At 42.8% G+C, this 22,579-nt stretch overlaps 2 protein-coding genes across 4 annotated transcripts; one reads left to right on the top strand and one right to left on the bottom strand.

Moving 5' to 3' along the window:
• Nucleotides 1-232: 232 nt before the first annotated feature.
• Nucleotides 233-5,345, top strand: LOC111859070 (large ribosomal subunit protein eL22-like). Its single transcript, XM_023841426.2, has 4 exons — nt 233-375; nt 1,058-1,162; nt 2,262-2,386; nt 5,148-5,345. The coding sequence occupies exons 1-4, from the start codon at nt 367-369 to the stop codon at nt 5,290-5,292; spliced, it is 384 nt and encodes a 127-aa protein (XP_023697194.1). The 5' UTR covers nt 233-366; the 3' UTR covers nt 5,293-5,345.
• Nucleotides 5,346-9,592: 4,247 nt separating this feature from the next.
• Nucleotides 9,593-20,877, bottom strand: rcc2 (regulator of chromosome condensation 2). 3 transcript variants are annotated; one of them, XM_023841619.2, is made up of 13 exons: nt 20,739-20,877; nt 18,544-18,752; nt 17,311-17,404; nt 14,880-15,023; nt 14,408-14,539; nt 13,924-14,012; nt 13,358-13,472; nt 13,110-13,276; nt 12,399-12,579; nt 11,916-12,021; nt 11,751-11,823; nt 10,866-10,943; nt 9,593-10,753 (listed from the first exon to the last, which is right to left on the bottom strand). In XM_023841619.2, the coding sequence occupies exons 2-13, from the start codon at nt 18,745-18,747 to the stop codon at nt 10,649-10,651; spliced, it is 1,488 nt and encodes a 495-aa protein (XP_023697387.1). In that variant the 5' UTR covers nt 18,748-18,752; nt 20,739-20,877; the 3' UTR covers nt 9,593-10,648. The 3 variants fall into 3 exon arrangements, with proteins under 3 accessions (XP_023697387.1, XP_023697388.1, XP_023697389.1); XM_023841620.2 differs by lacking the exon at nt 20,739-20,877 and adding an exon at nt 20,242-20,639; XM_023841621.2 differs by lacking the exon at nt 20,739-20,877 and adding an exon at nt 19,022-19,918.
• Between the last annotated feature and the right edge of the window lie 1,702 nt (nt 20,878-22,579).

The raw sequence follows: 22,579 nt of genomic DNA, 5'->3' as shown, positions 1-22,579 counted from the left end.
TTTTCACTTAAATATTTTACATCGCTGTTTGTTTTATATAGTTTTTGTCTTTTGTTTTGTAGTTCCATTACATTGGGAGGATTTTTTGATACAAGAAGATTATACAGGAGTATAGAAACATTTTGAACATTTAAGGCAAAATCTACAGTTCGGTAGTTGGTAACTAGAATTTGTGAACATTTTTGTATGTTTTTGCTTGTAATTAAATAACTTAAAATATAAAGCTGGGTTCCACTCCGTTTATTCTCTATTATAATAATCGACTTCATATTCACGGATCTTCCGATAATCTCGGCATTTGATTCGTCAGACTTGCTCCAAAGCGCCTGCGCAGAACCCGCTCTTCCTTTCTGCGAGTTTTTCGCCATGGCCCCGGTGGGTAATAAGATCGAGTCTCTTTACACGCTAACATTTAACATGCTTAAGTGTTTCAGACGGATCGTGTAACCACTGTAGTTAATGTATAAAAGAACGAGGTACAGGAAACGGCTAATCGTGCGCAGTTTTATCACGCTAGTCTTTAGTAATAAGTATTTGTGGACACTACCCCACAGACGGGCCTGCTTTCTGTGAACCACGTTGTTACTCCCTTCATAGCCAGCCTGCGCTTTCTCCACACGTATAACCATTGCAGTTTGGTTATCTAATTTGATGCATTTTGGACGAAGTCAGCTGTTTCTTTTAAAAGAATGGTACAAATATTGCCATCGATTAAAGTTTTCGAGACATTTCCCCGACTTTATGAGTTATGTTTCAACGATCGACTGTAATTGTAGTTAGTGGTGGTGTAGCTTCGAACGAAGTTGTGCCCCGCAATGTAGTCATTACATTTGTGATATGTAGATCTATGTGTGAAATACATTAGAGTTTTGTTCTTTTAGTGTCGTGTTAGTGTTTATTAGATATAATTTTTTATTGGTGTGATAAGTTTTTAGAAAGGCAGTGCTAGATAAGGGATGAGTCGATTATTGGAAGAATATTCACGTTACGAATTTGTCGATTGACACCAACCGTCTAGTGTTCTTGAGTGGCTAATGCTATTTTGTTTGTGAACTAGAAAAAGGCAAATGTCAAGGGTGGGAAGAAGAAGAAGCAGGTCCTGAAATTCACCCTGGACTGCACTCACCCAGTAGAAGATGGCATCATGGACGCTGGGAACTTTGTAAGTATCCATGTCCTTAATAGCTGATTTTTGAACGCTTTTCAGTTTTTACATATTTTGTAGATGCTTTTATCCAAAGTGACATAAAATTGAGAATGCAGTGTCTGACAGTCCTTGATGCAGCTCAGGATTAAGGGCCTTGCTGGTGGGCTTGATGGTGTAATCAGTTCGGCCAATTTGGTATTTGAACCGGAAACCTTCTAATCTCAGGCACATCCGACAGAACCACACATCACTCCCACAGTTATGGTCCAGATGCATGACTTGTAAGCCTCAGCAAGGACTGAACTCATGATCCCTGCCTTATATGACTCGCGCTCTAACCACTGAACTATAGAGTCCATAAGCAGAGTAATATCTCACCATATTTGACTGGATATTTAATTGTTTGCTTTATCCTTGGTGTCTCTGTTTTATAACACAGGCCTTGTTTTATCAGTTTTATATCTTAAATGGATGTTTTTACCTATATTTGTGACAGTCTTTTGCCTGTAATCACTACAGACCGTGTAAAGTTACCATGACTCAAGGCTGTATTTGTAGCCTGATTATCCAGGTGTTCAGAAGGTGCCATGGGACACTATCAGCTCCTGCTTTTTTCCCCAGAGTCGTGGAATTATTGAACCAGCCCTCAGAATGCCTATCCTTTTGCACTAAATATTGTCCACACTTGTGTTGTGCTGTGTGTTATTCTGTTTGTGCTCCGTGTTGTGATAACCTACTGTGCAATATGTAAGCACCAAAACGAATTCCTTATACTTGCTTGTACTTGGCAAAAAATGTAGCTGCTTCTGACTGAGAAGGGCTGATGGGTTTTGTCATCTTAGGGCACTTTAATGATACAGACTTCTGTATGCTCACCTGTCCATAATAGTCACATTTCTGTGGGCCCTTGAGCAAGGCCCTTAACCCCCCAGCTCCAGGGGCCCTGTGACCCCCCCACGCTTACTCTCACCTCTCACCTTCTAAGAAGAAGTTCCCCTATTCTATTCTAGGTCATGTCAGAGTGGTGCAGTCAGTCTGCATTGCTGGGAAGGGGCAGAAGCCTGTCTGTGTTGATGTAGCATGACGACCTTATTTGTGCTGTAACTCGTCACAGGAGCAGTTTCTGCAAGAGCGCATCAAAGTTAACGGCAAGGCTGGGAACCTCGGTGGCGGTGTGGTGAGCATTGAGAGGAGCAAAAGCAAGATCGCAGTGACGTCTGAAGTCCCCTTTTCCAAGAGGTAGGTACCCTGCCTTAGTACCACTGTCCTCCCCACGAATATACAAACATAGGAGACTCCTCTACAGTGTAGAAGGAGTAGAACCGGTTGCAGTCACCTAAATTTTAATGACGTTGCCGATCCGTACTCCGGGTTCACGCATTTAAATTGCTGGATCAATGCCAGCACCAGCCTTTACTCAGCAAATGGACACTTTAGTTTTCCTGCTTTTACATGATGGCCTGGAAGTTGTTGTGGTTCCTCTGTGGTTACTGTGCTGGTTTTGTGTGTGTTTTTTGTTCCATGCTTGTGTAATGAGCTCGCAGTGGTACCCGAGTTAATTTGATCCTTTTCCGTATTGCTTTGCATTTTGAATGCTTTAATCTCTGGTATCTTCTAAGCCACTCAGTCCCATGACCCATCGTTGAGTTTGAAATTTTAAATAATTTTGAATCTTTTCTTCTAATGTTGGACTTTTTTTTTTCTTATAAAAACAGTGCACTATTATGTTAGTTACTGCAGAATGTTCCATTTAATTTTACAGTACTGCTTTTCTGACATGAATATGATGCATAATTTGTAAAATTTGGATTCAAATTTAAAAAAAAAAAAAGTAACAATGGTCCTGAGCTAAGCCCGTTATTCTAAACTATTTGATAAAAACTATTCTTAAATTAATTTAATCTGACCAAATACCTGATTGAATTTGAGTTTAGTGCTCACTGCTCATGGGCAATACTTGGCAATATACTTAGATAATATCTGAATTCCCTTTTTATTGGCTATTGATTCTGCCTTGATCTAAATTTCAAATGTAATTAACTACAGTTTAAGTACTACAAGCCACATTTTGTGTTTTATTGTGTTTGGTTCAGAAATATACTGTGAAACCTGCTGGTTATTTTATGATTTTCTTCAGCTGTGAAGTGTTGATCCTTCTTGCTGCTGCTTCCAAGTTTAAACAAAAAATAATTTTGACATGACGCGTTTGTGTGATTTTGTTTTTGCTTAAAGAAAATGTTTTAATCGCCCAGAATTAAGTAATTTCATTACTGCCAGGATATCGTCCTTTTTTGCTGTGCACTACACTCAGAAACACGTTGTTCCTTTCTCAGCACGGTGTGCTGATGTGTAGGAATGACAATAGAACTTTTAAATCTTGAATTTTGTGCTTTAGCTGCTATGATTATTGACTTTAAATGAGTTTCTTAATTGAGATTATTATTGAAAATACCATAATGTCTACATCCCAAAATCGGATGCCTTTATTTTGTATTATCATAGTAAGTATGATAAGCTGAAGTATGATAACGTCCCAGAATCATTAGCCATCTTTTGATGGCGATTCCTTGGTCGTCTACCTTGATGTGTGAACAAGTAATTTGACCTGTCTGATGAGCCTTCGTCGGGCATGTTTGTCTCTGTCATGTTTTGAGTCTTCTTTCATAAAAGCACAAAAAGCACCCTAACCAGTACTTTTCAGACTTGTAAAAGCAACTTGTAAGCACAGTCTTACCCAGAATGCTTTTATGCCACTCTGTCATGAAATTACAGAAATTAATTTCTCAAAAGCATCATGCTTGCATATGGTTGCTGACCATATGCAAGCATGAGGCTTTTTGAGAAATTAATTCCTGAAAATGTCCATGAATCCTATTCATACCACATTGAGCTCACCTGTTTATAATGGGTTTAATCTTGGTTAAGTAAATCTTGAGTATACATTCGCGTTCTGTTGGTCGTGCCAATAACGGTATATTTGTGTCTAATATTACTGATAGCCAGTATATTTTGTCTGATATTAGTTACCAATAAGCAACCAGCCTCTGAATTCCACAAATTTGTAGTAAAACTGATGTTGGTGACAGTGCATCTTAAGATTTCATGGATGTGTGTAGCTACAACACCAATGCAGGCAGTGAGATTTCAGCAGAATAGCACCGACCTGGGTGACTTGCAAGGTACTAGGTGGTGAATGAGATGACTGAATTCCTCATCCTTCACCATAGAAATTGGCTGGTTGTCTCATCTAAAATAGAGTTGATTGCTGGTTATGGCTTTAGCTCTGATGCTAGTAACTTTGAATACTGACTAAGGCCTGAATGTCAGCTGAGAATATCGACCGAGATTGCCACATCGGGCAGATACTACACACACGCTCTTGATTTTTAACAAGCGTTTGCCGATATGTTAACCAATATATAAACCTTTTCAAGAGGCTTCCCAATTTGAGAAGAAAAATCTGCATAGCTGAGGAATGTTGGTTCAAGATTTTTTAATTATTTGGGTTATAGGGTCTGTGTGCATCCAAAATTAATACTTATAGATTGATACTTTGAGCTAATTGAATTGTATGAAAATTTGAATTATTGTTAAATGAATATTATTTCCTGGGTGATTAAATGCAATCGCTATTTGTTTTTCATTACATGTTTCCAGTAAGTCATTGTGCACTTTTTGAACTGATATTAAAATAAATAATTTTGCTTCTGAAAATGTTAACACAAATTCTGATTTAAAAGTCAGAAACATGTTATTAAACTCCATGAATCACAAGTTTTTAGGTTTTTTTCCACTAGTATTTTTTTATGCTCATCAGATTTGAGAAATGTCTGTGACACTTCCATGAACTCCTTCAAGTTTACCTGCTCTCAGAGCCTTCAGTGGTGCTTCTCGTTTAATGCACATGTTCACTTTCCTTTCAGCTGAGGTCCGTGTTCAGCTGAGGTCCGTGTTCAGCTGTGGTTCTCCTGCCTTGACTGTGTGTGTCACTGGCCCACAGGTACCTGAAATACCTGACAAAGAAGTACCTAAAGAAGAACAACCTGAGGGACTGGCTGCGTGTCGTAGCCAACACCAAGGAGAGTTACGAGCTACGCTACTTCCAGATCAACCAGGACGAGGAAGAGGAGGAAGACGAGGATTAAACAGAGCTTGCCTCAGTTTTGTACATTCAATAAATACTCAAAGTATACACGAAGTCTGACCTCTGCGGTTGTGTTTGAGTGACAGACGTGTTCAGTCACTGAGATGTCAGCAGCGGCGATGTCGTTATAGCGAACTTCGGCACCAGTGCGTTGATGATTTATTAAAACTAATAATGCAGCCATAATCGACTCCATAAAATTAATCGCCATGCCTATTAAATGCAGGTAGAAAGCATGCCAGGTTTTTAAAAATTAATTTTAAGCTTTGGTAAGGATGCCAAGTAATTTATGCCCACCATATGTTTGCTGTCTGAATGTGGGTGCTGTACATATGTTTGTTTATACAAACGGTCTTGGAGACTGAGGGCCGTCATGGGATTATGATGATAGAATTTGGCAGTAATAACGATGCTCTGGTTCTGCAGTGCCGCTTAATGGTTTGTGATGGTGTGAAGGAGGGAATGCTGAGAGCTGGGTTTATTAGCTTGTTAGGCACTTCAATGCAGTAAAATGGGTTTTATGCAGCATGCTGTGGTATTAGTGGTGGTAGATTTTGATCTATGAGCAACCCAGCAAAAGGTGCTTTTTAATAAGTCTTAAATGTATTTTTCTTATAGTGAAGGATTTTGGTAACTTAACCTGTCTTGATACTCCTTTATGAGCGTAGCTGTCCAAACCCCAATCCACTCCCCCTTTTCACTGCACACTTTTGCATGTTTCCGCTCTTCCAAATGTAAATGCTTGGTGGCGCTGTGGGAAGCCTCGTGCCAATGGAGACCAGGGTTCGATTCCTCGACCCCGGTCTATGGACATGGTCAAGTTTAGGGGGATGGGGCTCTCTGGGCTTGTTTGGGGGCTTCGTCTGGATCCTTCAGTTTCACTCCACCATCCAAAAGATGCTATGGAAAAGTATGGAATTTGATTTTGATGTTTTCCAAGTCTGAGTAAGTACACAAAAAGGAAAGAGTAGGAAATGTTTTGGTGTTTCCAGACCTCTGCCACAAATTCACTTGCTACGTATTCAGAAAAACATCAAGACATAGTTATTAAAGTCCTTGCTGAAGTGAGCTGATTGTCAGAATGTGCTTCTGAGTGCACAGTGAAGAACAATGAAATATTGATGTAGGATACCTGGCAATAGGGAGGCTTCACTTGCTTGACTTACAAGGGCATAGATTTTGGTGGGAGCAGCGTGTGTGTTTGGGGGGGGGTTCCGGGCTCCTACCAGAGGTGAAAGCAAACCTACGCCCTTGTTCAAGGAATTTTTAAATGGAAGTTGTGTAGGAAGCCTGTGTTAAGATGAAATGGAGCTGCCAAATCCGTGCATTGATGGAAGTGTACGTGAATGGTGTGTGTGTGTGTGTGTGTGTGTGTGTGTACGTGAATGGTGTGTGTGTGTGTGTGTGTGTGTGTGTGTACGTGAATGGTGTGTGTGTGTGTGTGTGTGTGTGTGTACGTGAATGGTGTGTGTGTGTGTGTGTGTGTACGTGAATGGTGTGTGTGTGTGCGCCCCGCATTGGGTCGGCACTCTGTCTTGGGTTATTCCCTGACGTTTGGGAATTATAACCTGCCAGTATAATCAATGTTATAAGTATCAAAACTACATCATAAAGCGTTGGGTAAGTAGCATTTCGCATATTATGCACCATTTTAGTGTAATTGGATTAATAAGTCTGAAATCGTTCGACTGGGCTAGTGAGGCCGAGGCTGCCCGGTGGTCTGTTGCCCCTTCATGTTCTGACTGATCTCTGAGTATCTGTCGCCATTGCCTGCAGCAGCAGCCTGGGAGAGCCCTGCATCAAGACAAACGGCCCTGTTGCTAGGAGACCATTTCTGCGTATTAGGATAAGTTCCGTACCTCGTCTGTGGCTGACACCCCCCGGCAGTTAAACTATCTCTGCCGGTAGAGAACAGCGGGTGACTGAATGGTGGATAATCTAAACCAAAACCAGGGGAGAGAAAAAAGGTGCCATGAAGATAAAGATGACTGATGATGGATGCACAAAAGAAAAAACATTTAACACAAAAAATCTTACTCTACGAATGTGCCCTACAAAAATAACTGGAATGAAAATGACCAAGGGATGTGCGGGTTCTTACGTTCATGGTCGAGTGGAGTTCTGCGCTTTGATATACTTTTGTAGTTTTTGTTTCCCAAAATCTTCTCCTCATCAACCCTCTGTAATCCTGGATACTCTGTAATCCCCCCCCCCCCCCCCCCCCAAAAAAAAATAATTTCATATGACACATTTTGCAGAATCAGTTTTAATCCTCAAACGTACTCTCATTACTGAAGGCTTGTCGCTTACCACCGGCCGCTCGTTCCAAATATTTGCTTAAATCTCTGTGTGAATAATCTTTCTCACTCCGGCTTGAAAGATAACATCGTGAGCAACATTTCCGTCGATTGTCAGGTATACATCTGTGTTCTTAATTATTTAGTGTTTTACAATTGTTTAGGATTATCTAACCGTTATTACAACCTCGCATGGCTTTTATCGCTGCTCTGATAAGACTGCTGAATCTCGGAGTGACATTACACCTATTGAATTTGCTAATCATGATTTCAACGCAGAGAGCACTACGGTGATTATGTGCCGCATGACTGTGGCCACCAGGGGGCGGCACAGCTTCATTCTCCGCCGTGTGCCGCAGCGGCTCTCACATCGAAATCGACGTCCTGTGCTACCACCGCTGTCATGTATTTCTGCTCCTATTGTTTTTCCAGTCTTGTTTTGAAATCTAAAAAGAAATCACGCTCCAATAGCAAAACAAATAACCGAAAAGGTCGATCTCTAATGATTTTTCAAAGTGTTAAATTATATGCTTAATGTTACTAACACAGTGGTTCTATGGGTTTACGAAGTATGAGTAAATCTACAATTAACAGTTTCACGCTTTCATACAGAATTTACACATACTGCTTGTATGTTTATTTATACCACGGAAAGGTAATTAGTAAATACTAAAAGTAAATGTATTGCTATCTTTGTCACATCATTTTGAAAATGTAAATATCAATTTGGAAATCTAACCCGCTGCTCCCTAAACAGCGTTATTGATTTGCAAAACGCGTTTGTTCTGACGTGCATATTTCCCAAAGCAATCAATCACGTCCACCGAAAGCAAACTGATTCCAAAGCAAGCAAATATATTTAAAGCAGCCTTGCGTACCAAAGTAACATACATTCTGGTGAATCATAATGGGAAACGCGTTTGAAAGGTCCCACTATGGCTGAGCTACAGAGTACATTCCCAAGGACGCCGCACATCATAATGGCATCATCCGTAAAAGGGGTTACATTTAGTGCATGAAGACAATGCGGCCGCATGATTATTACATTTTAATTACCATGTGTTAAACGGAATAGAGATACATTACGTAGGCTATGAAACAGTGTGTGACTCATCAGGCTAGTTGGTGAAAAGATAGTATGTTGCAAAATAGGAGGAACACACGTCCTTGAGGGACCTAGTATCGCCTTAAATCTTCGTGAGTGTCGCCCGCACCCCCATCGCACCATTGAATGATTATTTCAGAGGAGTCCATACTTCCGCAATAAAAACATTGCAGTCTGTCCGTCAACATAAAGTTTTACTGTATTGTATATATACTGTTGTACATTCATAAAACAATATACCTTAAGACAGGCACCGCTAGAGATTTTGGGCTCAATTAAAATATATCATATTGGCCCCCCACCCAGACCAATTCAATTATGTTCCAATTTTTTTGGGGGCCCATCGAATCGTCCTAAATTCCACCCCCCCCCCCCCCCCCTTACAGCACCCCAGCCTTAAGAGGTCTGAATGCTTTTGTGGCAGGGGTTAATACTGCGTTTTCATACGGCTTATGCCAGTGCTAATGCAACCTATTTTACATGCAAATCTTACAGGGGTGGCAGTGAAGATTGCACGTTCCCTCTCGGGGGGGTGGGGTGTGGAGATCAACGAAATGAGGCGTATTAAATTTCATGGCACCGGTATTTTGACAGATTTATTTAGCTCGGAGTAATTACTGAAAACCCTGAAGTATCAGCCTCCGATTTAACCAAGAAACCTTATGCTCCACGCCAACGCAACACACTGCTGTCAGAAGTGAGGAGGAATGACGCATTAAACCACACACTGGAGCAGGTGATCATTTGTCACAAATAACTGGCTTAATGCCCTTCACCCAGTGCTCATTCACACACCTCAGCTTGTGGTTTGCATTAAATAACCACCTAGACATGCAAGCTAGTGGTATTTCATCTGTCATTCTTAGGTTCAAAGTTCAAATGAAGAAACAACACTGACAAACCTTTAATTAACATTTAATTAAATTCAGTGGAAAAAAAAAAATTCTCAAATCCAAATAAGGTCAATTGACCTCACTGGACACACGTTGCCAAAACACAAAACAGCTCAACGAAAAACTGAGGGAGCATAAAACCGGCATGTCAAGAGCCAAACATCAGGGTCTGCTGCCATCCATTTTGGTCTTAAAGGTCACAACAAAATCCTCATCGCTGGGCAACATCCTGCTTTACCAGTCCTTCTTAAGTCTGCATGCTTTCTGATTTTATCAGCCAGCAGTTGGGGGTGGGATTAAAAACCACTGAAAAAATGGAATAGCTTAAATGGACAAAGACAACAAGAACAACATGGCACAACATAGTTATCCCACATCCTGACTGTTTAACTGATGCGTGCGAAGACACTGGTAAGGTAAAAATAACCTGTACATACAACAACAAAAAAAAAAGCCTTAACCTGAAATATTTCACATAAAAAGGCACAAATATGGAGTGTTCGTCTTAGAGATCCCCGCCCTGCCATTATTTGCATCAAGACAACATAGCACCCATTGTAAGATAATAGACATGGATCCCTTTCACACGCCAATATTTGGGGAAGGTCAAGGGCAGACAGAGAGTGGAAGAAAAGAATAACAACAAAAACAACAACCTTTCAATGAATTCTTCAGCAACTGAACATGAGGGAGTTTCCATCCAGCTAGAGAGGAGAAGCAAGAGCGTGGAGGTCCTGGTAACTGAGAATACCTGAAGGTGCTGAGTGTGGCTGGGGATACTGGGGGGGGGGCAGCAGTCCGTGGGGGGTGTTCGGTCTCGCCAGCCCCCCTTTCACAGGAGATGGTCCAATTTGAGGAGAGAATGTATATTTTTTGTATTTTTTTTTTTAAACATTTTTTCCCAAGATGAAATGTCTGAGTTTCACCACTATAGGTTTCTCCAACCCTCCCCACCCATAACCCTTTACTGTGACAAACTGGTGATACTGTGAGAGAGCATTCCGTAATGGAGGACACTCTGTGAGGACGGGAGTGGGTGGGAGTTTAAGGGCCGGCAGCCAATCAGAGCATGCGGGGGTTGTACTCTGGCAGCTTCTTGAGCTTTTCCCGCTCTGCCTCTGTCTCCTGCCTGGCGATGCCCAGCGTGTGAGAGTATCCCATCACTACCTGTAGTGGCAACATAGCAACAAGCTTCTTCCTGGAGCACTTCTCATGCACACAATATACAGATGTCGCTAAAATGGCACTAAAATAAAGAGGCTGAAATTAGAGTCCTCACCTGCTCAACATAAATCCCATCCAAGGTCTTCACCTCCTGTGCAGTGGTGGATGACTTAGGCTTGTTGTCACCATAGCCCTGAAAAATACAAGAGAACATCAGTAACTCAACATAGCAGGTCTACCCAGAGTCAGGAGTTCCACTTGACACTGGCCCACAGTGTTGAATGGATGCAAAACAAAAGTAACGTGTTCAGAAACAATTTCTGTAACCTTAACACAATAGCCTCTAAACAGACCCTTAAATAAAAGCAATGCACTTATGTTCTTCAGCAAAGATGTTTAGCAAGCTGAAATCATGATGGATAAAATACAGCCCCAAGTGGCCAGGTGCATTTTCCCTTCAGGGGTCTGGGCTGCATCTGCGGCAGTCATCAGTTAGATATGTTGACTTAGCGCCGTGCGAGCAACTAGGGCCGAGGGTATATGGGCATTAAAACAGGATGAATAACCAAGAAATGTAGAAACTTCATGAGTAACCATAAAACGTTACAAACAATTTAAACAATCCAAATAAGATGCTTGAAACCCACTGGCTTCACTTTACTAAAACTGTCTTTTAAAAACAGTCAGTAAAATGTTAACTTCGCCAAAAGGAGTTAAAAGGAGGACAATGTGATAAAACGTGTTTAACCGTTCAAGGGGTTTTACATGTGACACACAGGGGGACAGCCTGGTATGGCCGATTACGAAACCTCAGACAGATAAAAGTTAATCATTCGGACCAGGTTGTTAACTTTTGCCATATTTCCTATAATTGGACTGATTTCATAAAATTTGTTCAGCGTATCTGAGCTTTTGTTTCCCAAAATCTTCCCCTCATCAGCCCTCTGTAATCCTGGATACTCTGTAATCCTGGATACTCTGTAATCCTCCCCCCACTCACCAGCTCACCGAAGGTCGGGGACGGACCCCAGCTAATGGTGCTCTCATCAGCAGCAATGATGATGCTGCTTTTCCTGGAAGAAAAAAAAAAAAGCCGTCATGACACGGTGTCAAACAGCTTCAACGCGATTCTTCAGCGCCCATCTCACGGGCCTAGGACGCTCACCCGCAGGCCAGGCTCCGGATCTTCCAGCCGCAGAGGTCCTGAACCGACTTGGGGTACATGGTGGACTCCCGTGACGTATTAGTCACTCCCCAGAAAAACAGACCACCTGTAAAACAGACAACCATGCTCAAATGCTAAGTATAGGGGTTACCTTCCTCCCAACATGTTGAAGCAACTTTGGTCAGTATCAAACATACTCAAATATACTAGTATCATCACCAAATCAAAAGTGCTTCAGAGTAACAATACAAAATATAAGTGGTGCTTGACTGATTTAAGACAATTAGGGTCCCACAAAGAGTTAAGCTTATTCCTATGTATTGTTAGCTACTCAATTGCTAACTTGGGTAGAACCTGAGCCAGACTTAATGGGACTCCATCCCAAAGAATGCTAATCATTAATAGGCATCTCTATATCCCCTCAGTACCAAGTTATATATTGATTTGTAATTGATTTCAGATGAATCTGTGGGAACAGCTCACCCATCTCGCTGACGGCGAACGAGCACTGGTAGCCACAGTAGATCTGGGACGCCCCGCGTCCCGGAAAGTCAAAAAGCTTGACCAAGCGGGGCACCATCTCATCCTTCTGCTCTGTGTGGCCCAAGCGGCCATACCCACCGAAGCCCCAGGAGAAGACCCGCTTCTGGGAGTCCAGCACCAGCTGCAAGCACACGGGAATGTCATTACTGCGCCTAAGCTGCAGAAGTATCTGACGGTCCAGGCCTACTTCGGTTACTGAATGCTTCATTGTGCTTCACTGAAGAAAAAATTTCCTTTAGTCCAACTCAACATCAGCAATTGCTGTCCACACATTACACTGCACACTACACTACTACTTATTAGTAATAAAACTGCTCAAGACTCATGTTCCATTCATCCAGTATCACATTAGGTCAACAAGTACAAAATTACTCACAGAAAGCAAAATCAATTTGAAAGAAAGATCAAGAATCCAATGATTAATCATTTCATACCAGACAGGGGGTCGTATACAAAAAATGCCCTTCCAGGTCACCTACACTAATAGATTAAAAAACTCAAGGTGCTGCTTTGTTCTCGTCACAACACCCATTATTTCCAGTTTGGCAACAGACACTTATCCAAAACCTGTCCACCAATCAGTAAGACGTGAGCTGCTAATGACTCATGGTGATGGCAACCTTACATGTCACCCCCCCACCAACGACTCACCGTGTGGTTGCAGCCACAGGCAACGTCCCTCACCACTACATTTGGCACCGGCATCACCTGCCCATCCTTCGTCTTCTCAATGAAGATGGCCACACGGCGTGGGATCAGCTCGCAGTCAAATTCGATGCGCTGAGCTCGGGCAATGAATTTCCCATCCGAGTTGTGTCCTGTGGGAAGAAGGTAGATTTTAAATTCACGAGCACCACCACTGCTAAAGACCTCTTAGTGGCTAAAGGCCTGGTCCTTACCAAGCTGGCCATATTCTGGACAGCCAAACGAATACAGGTTGCCCTTGCAGTCAACGACCATGCTGAACTCAGCACCACAAGCCACCTTCACCAACGGCTGCCCGTTGTACTGGATCTGAAAGGGGATGAAGAATGAGTGCATGCAAGTGATACTCTGCCTCCAAAGCAGCAGCAACGGCACAGACAATGTCTGAGAGACCCCCCCCCCCCCCCCCCCCAAAAAAAAAAACTCAGTGGCTGTGTGACCTCAAACACAAGTAAGAGACAAAAAAAGACTATCAGAACAGAGACCAATTATTAGTCAAAACCAGATCAGGGGTTTGAAATGATCCTCCAGCTAAACCAAGATGTTATTCTTGGTAATGATGCATATTGATTATTCTGTGCATTTAGAATTATGTAACATGATCTGTTACGTAATATTGCCTATGGGAATTCTTTTTTTTTTTTTGTTTTTTTAACTGAGGCAGAACCAAAGTTTGTCAATTTTTGTGGCATTTCATATTCGAGAAGCTTAAGCTTTGTGTGTGTGCGCAGTGTACCCTGGGTAATGAGGCGGAGCTTACTGTGGCAGGGGTAGGAACAGCATCAGTCTGGTTGCCATGACCCAGTTGACCCAGCTTATTCTCTCCGAATGAGTAGACGGCACCATTCTCTGTGAGGGATAGGTTACCATGCAGCTTGAGCTCAGAGCTTCCAGGATTCCTATGGTCAGTCTGACATTGCAATCCCTGAACCTTTCTGTACTTGGACCATGGCTGTTTCTCAATACCAAGACCGCAAAGATCGTACTTGTGGTCTTGGGAAGACTAGTCTTGCTTACTTACCTTCCAAGAATGAACTTGGGGAGCATTATTATGAATTATGGAATTGGTCTTGTTTGGCGAGGATGCAACCGATATATCCTTGATATTTGGGGCAGAGCAAGAACAACATCCAGGAGTTTTTTTTTTTTTTTTTACATGAGAACACAAGTACGGTCAAATACGCCTATCGAGAAACAGCCCATTTAGTCTAGTCCCTGAACACATTGGGGGGAGGTTTACTGACCTGTCAGTGCCAGGGTATGGTTGCGCCCACAGGCTGCTGCCACAATCACCTCCTCACCCAGGGCCTCCACCAGCTTAGGAGCTTCTATGCGCTTGGTGTCTCCATGACCCAGCTGCCCTTTCTCATTGCGACCTAAAGGGGGTAAATGTTGTCGGATGCAGTCAGTTTCATTCTGGAGCTCAATACAGCCATCCATCAGGATAATGAACGCAAAGCATCTCCTCGCACAATTATACAACATCTTTTAAAAGCTAGATGGGTGTCATACCCATCCTGTGGTTTAAGGGGATTCTGAGGATACCAGAGGACCTCAATCCTACTGCGTCATATTCATGCTGATCAGGTTACACCTATCAATGACTTTGAAACCCAACAGAATTTAAGCCAATTGGGTTAAAACCAGCCACTGATTGACAGTCCAGTCCACATAGACTGACCAATAGCAGTCACGGAGTGAAGCAGTGTTACCTACCCCAGCTCCAGAGCTTTCCCTCGGCGGTGATGAGCAGGCTGTGGGCAGCACAGGGCCCGGACACTACAAAGCTCACTTGCACGCTGCTCAGGCAGCCATAGCGGTGCGGCCCCCACAGGTTCTGTCCCAGGTTCCGGTACGCCACTGCAACACAAACGGACGTCTTCATGAACGTGCTACGCGATGGGATGCACCTGACATTTTTAGAAGCAGCCATCAGATTTCCTTATTTGACCCACAGTCAAATATGTCCGTGTGCCACCCAAACGGCACTGCCAGTGAATGCGGATGTGCGCGCTCTTCACAACTCCCTGAACGAGACCGGTGATGTGAGCCAATATGTCCGCCACGCTCGAGCTGGACCCCCTGCTGAGGCGTGTGCCTTGATATTCCAGCAGAGGAACCATTCTGCCCCCAGTGTGAAAACTCCACCCTGCATTTGGACCAACGTGAACAAATAAAACGCCTGCTGCTACCACGCCTGACAGCGACATCGAATGATAAATTAAATTCTCAAAGTTAGTTCACAGCACTTATGGCAGGAATCCAGTTCCATAACTGAAAGACTCAAATACTGCTCCTCCTACCAGAGGCCTGGAGCAAAACAAGTTCACTGACTGGGGTTGAAAACCGTGGGTCCTAAGACGATCTGATGCACTTTCATCACAATTCACTTAATAGATGTAGATTAGAACCTAAATTCAAACGTTTTTAAAATTCCACAAAAAAAACTATTACCTATTACACATGAATACAAATCTCAGAACAATTTGTATCGTTGTCAAAGACCCAACTACTGGACACTACAGAAAAGTCAAAGATGTGAAATGTAGGGCTTCATGATGGGGGGGGGGGGGGAAGGTTGCCAATGGTTAAGCTTGCTGAGCTTGCAGGCGCAGATTAGCGGAATGACATTTTTTTTTCTTTGTGTGGGGGAAACAAAAGATCAATCTGCGGGTCAGATTTAATAATGAACCAACGAAATCCCTCGTCCTTCACGATGGAAAACAGCTGATTGGCCAATGCAATCATCCCCATTTTTGCAGTTGTGTCCTTAGGTCTTATGCTGCTTAGTTTGACTATTGATAAAGTTTAAATATCAGCCAGCAACTTCAGCCAAGATGGACACACTGGACCAATGCCGATATCTTGATTAATTGAATTTCATTGAATATCGACCGATATAAAAATATTAACCTATATGACATGCACCTCTAAGGGTAACTACTTTTTACTCAGCCAGCTAGCTACCTACCTCAGGGTCTGATACGGTAGCTTGCAATGCCTGAGCTAAAAAAATATTTTTTTTTCCAAAAGCACCATTAACCAAAAAAGGCATTGTATCTCAAAGATTATCAAGTAGTGCTTCCTTTTTGAATATTAATGAGCCTGCCTCTGTCATCCTACGTTTCAGAAATTTGTGTGCACTCTGCTACTTTACGCATCTGTCTGCAGCAGGTGAAGTGAGCGTGTGCAACCCATTAGTACCATCTTTATCTTACCCGATTCTGAAGCATCTTTACACCCTAATTGCTGATAGTTTACTTTCGATGCTTAAAATCTTCCACAAACGCTGAAACACAATGGCACAACAGCAGGTTATGGCTGACATACAGCCCAATAATAGAGTTCGGCTTACCGACTAGGTCTGATGCCGATTCAACATGATAAAATCGGCCAAAACAGAGCCGATGGGGACCGACCGTGTGATCGTGCCGCGCACACCAGCCTGAAAGGCACTCACCGACAGCCAAAAATCAGCTTGGTGTGTTCCAGGCTTTACTGTCGGCCAAAAGCCACAATGTTTTCTAAAACGTCGAGGTCAGCTGGAGCCAGAACACTGCAGACATGACCTCCACACAGTGATGGAGCACCCAGCCCATAAAGCAGAAGCTTACGGGGAGAACTAATTACAAGCAGGTTTCCCTAATGGATCTTAACAACTGGCATTATGTGGAGCACTGTCATTTTCAGTGATGGCTGAGACTTCCAGCAGCACTTCAGCCTTTATGAGGCTGGACACCCCCTTATTAAGAAATGAAGACTTATGCCACTGTAACAAACCATAAGTACTGGTCTCTGCTCCTAGTTTATCCCTGAGGTGGTCTTCCAGACATGACAGAGCATGCTCTAACAGACAAATGAGCTTGTGTGACAAACCGTTATTGTTCTTTTTCTTTGCTTTTGCAGAACCTCCAATCTTTCTACCTGTTAGCTATCCAGAATAAGAAGGCAGTTAAGCTTAACACTGAAACACATTCATTAGACCCCAGACTGCTGCCAAGGCTACCTCCATTACACAATTCTAATATAAAATCTAATATTCTACAGTGTCACACACACTGCTTGAAGGGGGAAATGGCTCATTTCAGATTCATCTCACTCACCATCTGAACCAGCCATTTCCCTCCCTGTTACCACCTATACATACCTTGCTGCTTTGGTACTTCTTTGCGTCCAATCAAGTCCCAATTGGTTGCTCCAAAAACCAGTAGCTGACCTTTAACCTTGGACCCTTCCAGTTTCTATTGAGAGAGAACAGCAAGATGTTAAAATGGACAGCGGGGAGTGTTTCTGCAGCTGCAGTTCTGCTGGAATCCTGTGAGCGTCTATCAGGGAAGATTCCAGACATGCTTTATATTAAAGGAATGAAATGAGAACAAAAACAGGAATTTTAAGATTTGGCCAAGGGGGAAAAAAAAATTCTAATCACTTATTGTACAGTGACTCAGTTCTGTGGAATGCCAGACAAACATTACAAATTCCACTCTCCAAAACTGAGCCGCTGTAACAAGATCACGACGTTGTGTTTGATCTTAGAAATAAAGCACCTTAATGCAGCACATGTGAATGGCATGACCATGAGCTCACTCTTCCTGCATATTACTCTTACAGCATGTTATAACCTGTCCTCATTATTATTTTTCTAAGATACAAAGGCATTTGAGGGGGAGACAGAGAGAGAGAGATAAGTCATTGCATACAAGGATAAAAAGCATATTTTCCTGTTCGTTATAATGCCCCAACTGTAGGTGCCTATACCACAGGTACTTCGGCACAGAACCCGTGTGATAAACATACAGGCACTAAGGAGCGTCCTGCAAATGCAATGAAGCGCATTTAACTATACCTCTTATCAAAAAGACACCAGGCAGGCGTACCAAGCGCACGCTTGCCGGGACGGACTGTGCCAGCAAAGGCCAAGTGACACAAAACAAGAAAGCAATGTGAGCAAAAAAGAAAAAAAAAGGGGAAAAAAAATCATCAGACAGGTCGTCACGATTCCATCTGGCCACCCCCCCACCCCCTACCCGCACAGCAGGACGGCCATTGTATGGGATTTAATCACCAAGTCCCAGCCAAGGGACGGGGGTGCTTTCATTTATGTTGAGTGTGTAATTGAGCTGGCCACAATTCCCAGATGGAATCCAGGATCCTATATTCTTAATTGAATTGAAAGCAAAACAGGCCAAAACATGCAAAATACTTGGTGTACAAATGTATGTGGGGGGGAAGGGAGGGATCCGTTGCCTTATTATTCTAAAAACAGCTGTGAGCTCAATCAGTCGCCAACACTTTACCCAAAACCACTAAGTGGAGCCAAAGAAAACTGGAGTGTCGGCCATCATGTAAAGCTACTGTTCTCACTGAGAAGGACTCTTACGATTTTCTCTTTGACGTCGTCAGCCACGGTGACGGGCTGCAGTCCACACTTGGGGGCAGGCTTCCCTGCCTTCTTTGTGTTCTCCTGCTCAAAGTCATAGAACTCGTCGTCGCTGCTGAAGTCCTTGTCTTTCTTCCTTCCGCCTCCTCTCTTCCTCTTCACTCCACCGTTCCCTGACACATCGGTCACCTTCTTACGTGGCATTCTTGCTGATTTTTTTTTAAAAAAGGAGGGAGTGTGACATTCAGAAACTAATCAACCAATATCACATATGTAGCACGTTAATCAATTATTGATCAGTGATCTGGAGGTTTCTCTTCCCTACAACTTGTCACCCACATGCATAGCAATTAATGTTGAGTTCTGGGGTCTCCTTCCTACAAAGGAATGCACTCATTGACTTAACTGTATAAACATCGACATAAAAATGTAACTCCTGGTGGAATATGTTAAAAGAATGAATTTAATATCTGAATACCTGGAATGACTATCACATACTGCTGTTTATTTATACACTTTGAAGTAAGAACATATTCATTGCCCGGCGCCTCGCGTGAATGCCCCCATGCGGGCGAGCAGTGCTCCAGTTTGCCCTGCCAGGGCACAGACGGGTCCTCATCTTGCAGCGGCGACGCGCCGCTGGGTCTGCACGCAACGCCGCGTGAGGAGGATCGGAAGAGGGGCGCTGGTACAGCTCGGTCACAGCATCAGCATCAGTCCGACAGACCAAAAACTGTACCGAACGGGGGGGGGGGGTATGCAATCCCGAAGCGTTTATCCAAACCTCTAAAACACCCATACCCCATTAATTAATAGCCGTATAAGGTTTAATATACAAGGTCCAGCGATAGGAAGAGCTCGTTGATTTAGACGCGTCCCGTTTAGCGATACCATTGACGATGTGCTGACCATCCCATTAATAACGTTACGGGCTGCGCTTCGCCTAAATCTTACAAACAAAAAATAGCCGGGTAACGGCTGTATCTGCAGGATCCGGGGAGGTGGAAGTATTACTACATAGTCGAAAAGAGAGCCAAAATACACGGTAAAAGGAAACGTATTTAACCGCTTTAGCCGCCCAGTCGGCAAATAAGACGCCTGGGATCCGAAGGAAAAAAAACCGGAACAAAAGCGCCCTGTGTAGCTAGTTCTGCTAGCCGTGCGGCTAATTAGCGGGACGGAAAAAGAAATGGTCTTCGGCGGCTATGGCCAGCGCACGGCAGCTAGCAGGCTACCCGAACCATTAGCAGAAAAAATAACCCTAAATTAAATCAAAGCGACGCCAAACAAACGTTCTCCATAATGTTATGCATGTAAACCACATTTCAAAAGTTCGGATTAATACATATTCTGGGAGAAATATGCGGGATTAAGTGAGAAACATCTGGCTATCAAAAAAAAAAAACACAACGCTTTCAAATATGGATCAACTATCTGCGTCCCTTTGTTGTCTTTTCGTTGTACCCAAATGGAAGCATCAAATGGGGAATGTGTGAATATACACAAAACAAGAATGAATTAGTCTAAAAAAAGCCCTCTTACGAGCGGGCAAAATCCAGACGATAAACGCAAATAACCGGATAGGAGCTTTAAACGCTCGGGGTTTTTTAAGTTGCAAAAGTGGCGTAAAATACATGTAGCTAGAAAGGCTAAGCAGCTAGGTACAGTTAATAAAGAGAAACGGCAGTGGCTACAAACCTCGAGTGAAATAAATAAAGATTGAAAAGTTTTCTTTTTTCCCCTCTAGCTAGCTATCGAAAGTTGAAGAAAATAAAAGAAAATCAAAAGAAAGAAAAAAACTTTACGGCGCCGCCGATCTTTGTTTTAGCTGTCTGAGAAGGCTACCCGACGCAGGGATTTCCTGGTTTCGATGCTCTTTTTCCCTCCTATCTGTCCGTCTTCCTCGTTTTTTTTTTTTTTTTTTTGATTGATTTTGAACAAAAGAATCTGCAGTCTCGCTCCGGTCAAACCACGTGAGCGCAGCCGTACATTCATTAAATTACAGTCGACCGTAGGCACCGGGAAGTACCCGGCACGCGCATAAAGCCCGAGCCAGCTCCCCCGGCTTTTACAACCAAGCTGCCCCCCCACCACCATTACAAAAAAAAAACTTTCCCCGGCAATTCACACATTTCCCAAAGTCCCGCTGAAACTTCATTCCCCCCAAAACATTCGAAAAGTGCCCGTTTCCTTACCTGAGAAGCGCGAGACAACCACCGCGAGCGCAGAGAGCCGAGCCGCCGACGCCTCCGACAGAAAAGGCAGGAAGGTCTGTACGCGTGAGCCCTCCCCCTCCCCTCGCTGTCTGTCTTTTTGTTAAAATGTAAATATGAGTTGAAATGTGACATAGTGACAAAATAGAAACACATGGGGGCCCGAGAAAAAAAGAAGGACTTTGGAAAAAAAGGGCTCCTCGAAAAAGCCTCGATTTTACGCAATGTCGCCATCTCGTGATGGGATGACTAGTATAACGTCAAGCTATTTTAGTGGAAAGGATACGTGTTTGCTTAAAATGTGTTATTCATACACTGTTACGTAGGGACACAGAGTTATAGTTTTTCATAGAAAATTAACTTAAAAGGCACTTTTATGGCTTTTTTTTTAACGCATCCGGGAATTATGCATGAAATTGAGGCTGGCTGATTTAATCTAAGTACGTTAGCAAACCACGAAGCGGCGCCCATCATCCTGGATGACGAAGGCTACGTGGGAGTCGAAACCTCTGTCTACCATTTGGAAGATTTATCATGTTAATATGCATATTTGCTTCCGTTGCAGTATAACTGGATAGGCCGCTTTTTAACGGTCGTATGGGCACAGATTAGTCAACGTAATAAATTAATAACTGGAGAAAACATATTTTGGGAAATATCTCCAATTTAAAGTGCAGTTAAAGTTCAAATTAAAGTTGCATAAATTTAAATCCTGCTTATCAAAAATAATCACTGTTGTGTCTCAGTTAAAATTTAAAGTTTATTCTAATAATGCCAAGTTATTGTTTACATTGAGGCATTAGGCAAGGTTCTCCGTATCAATTCAAATACTAAAACTTTTAGAATTAAAAATGGGGGGGGGGGGGGGATTACTTCATGGCATCATAATACTTTTGTTGACCTGAGTTTTCTCTATGCTGCCAAAACACATTTTGACTTTGTGGGAAAATTTGTATGACTAAAGATCGAGTAAACAAATATTTTGGTTTGCGGAAAACAACCCGGGAACATTTCAGTGACCAGCGCAGAGCCACAACCTGATACCTAAATCAAACCATAAAGCAGAATTAGCATGCAGAAGGACAGCTCCAGTCTCCAGTATTGGAAATTGCCTGGAGCACTGCGGCATTATATTGTCAATAAGAGATCCTCTGCAATGTCCTGAGCCAAGGCTGGGTTAACTCACTATTAATTACTGTTAGTTTTAACACACATACCCTTTGAGTAATGAAGGGATGGTTTACAAATTTAGAGGCGCCTAAAATCCGGATCCAGATGTACTGGACCCAGCCGATAATGTACATTATCAATTATTATGGTTAACGTAAAAAGGCTTAATGTGTATGAAGTACAAAAATACAGTGTAGAACCACCAAACTTTGTGTACACATAACTCGTTGTAATCTCCCCCCCACCCCCCATGACACAGTCAAAATGGTCAATGAATGTTAAGACAATTAATCTCATATTTAAAGTCATTGCTAATTCATTAAAGTTCATGAAATGCCATTGCATTACTGAAAACCGTGGACACAAGAGGAAGCTGTCTGAAGGGATGTTTGAGTACCAACGCAGATTGTATCCAAAAAAACAGAAAACCACAGCTGCCCATCTTACAGCAGAATTAAATGTGTTCCTGGACTCTCCAGTTTCCACCAAAACTGTTTGTCAGGAGCTCCACAGGGTCAAACCTTTGGTCACTCACGCCAATGCCAAACATTGTTTTAAAATGGTGCCAACAGCACAAATCTTGGGCTGTAACGTATTATTTTCTGATACACGCACCTTCACTGTCTTTCCCATATCTGGGAGAGTTACGGTGT

The sequence above is a fragment of the Paramormyrops kingsleyae genome, chromosome 6 (assembly GCF_048594095.1).
Source record: "Paramormyrops kingsleyae isolate MSU_618 chromosome 6, PKINGS_0.4, whole genome shotgun sequence".
NCBI lineage: Eukaryota > Metazoa > Chordata > Actinopteri > Osteoglossiformes > Mormyridae > Paramormyrops > Paramormyrops kingsleyae.
This window is presented reverse-complemented; position numbering and strand designations above follow the sequence as displayed.

Bases quoted from the DNA above. Each gene is read 5' to 3' on its own strand.
- LOC111859070 (XM_023841426.2), top strand. The intron at 1,163-2,261 runs GTAAGTATCCAT...AACTCGTCACAG, and splicing joins TCATGGACGCTGGGAACTTT to GAGCAGTTTCTGCAAGAGCG. The intron at 2,387-5,147 runs GTAGGTACCCTG...ACTGGCCCACAG, and splicing joins GAAGTCCCCTTTTCCAAGAG to GTACCTGAAATACCTGACAA.
- rcc2 (XM_023841619.2), bottom strand. From the start codon at position 18,747: ATGCCACGTAAGAAGGTGACCGATGTGTCAGGGAACGGTGGAGTGAAG. The intron at 13,473-13,923 runs GTAAGCTCCGCC...ATCCCCTTTCAG, and splicing joins CTGTTCCTACCCCTGCCACA to ATCCAGTACAACGGGCAGCC. The intron at 12,022-12,398 runs GTGAGCTGTTCC...TCTGTTTTACAG, and splicing joins GTTCGCCGTCAGCGAGATGG to GTGGTCTGTTTTTCTGGGGA.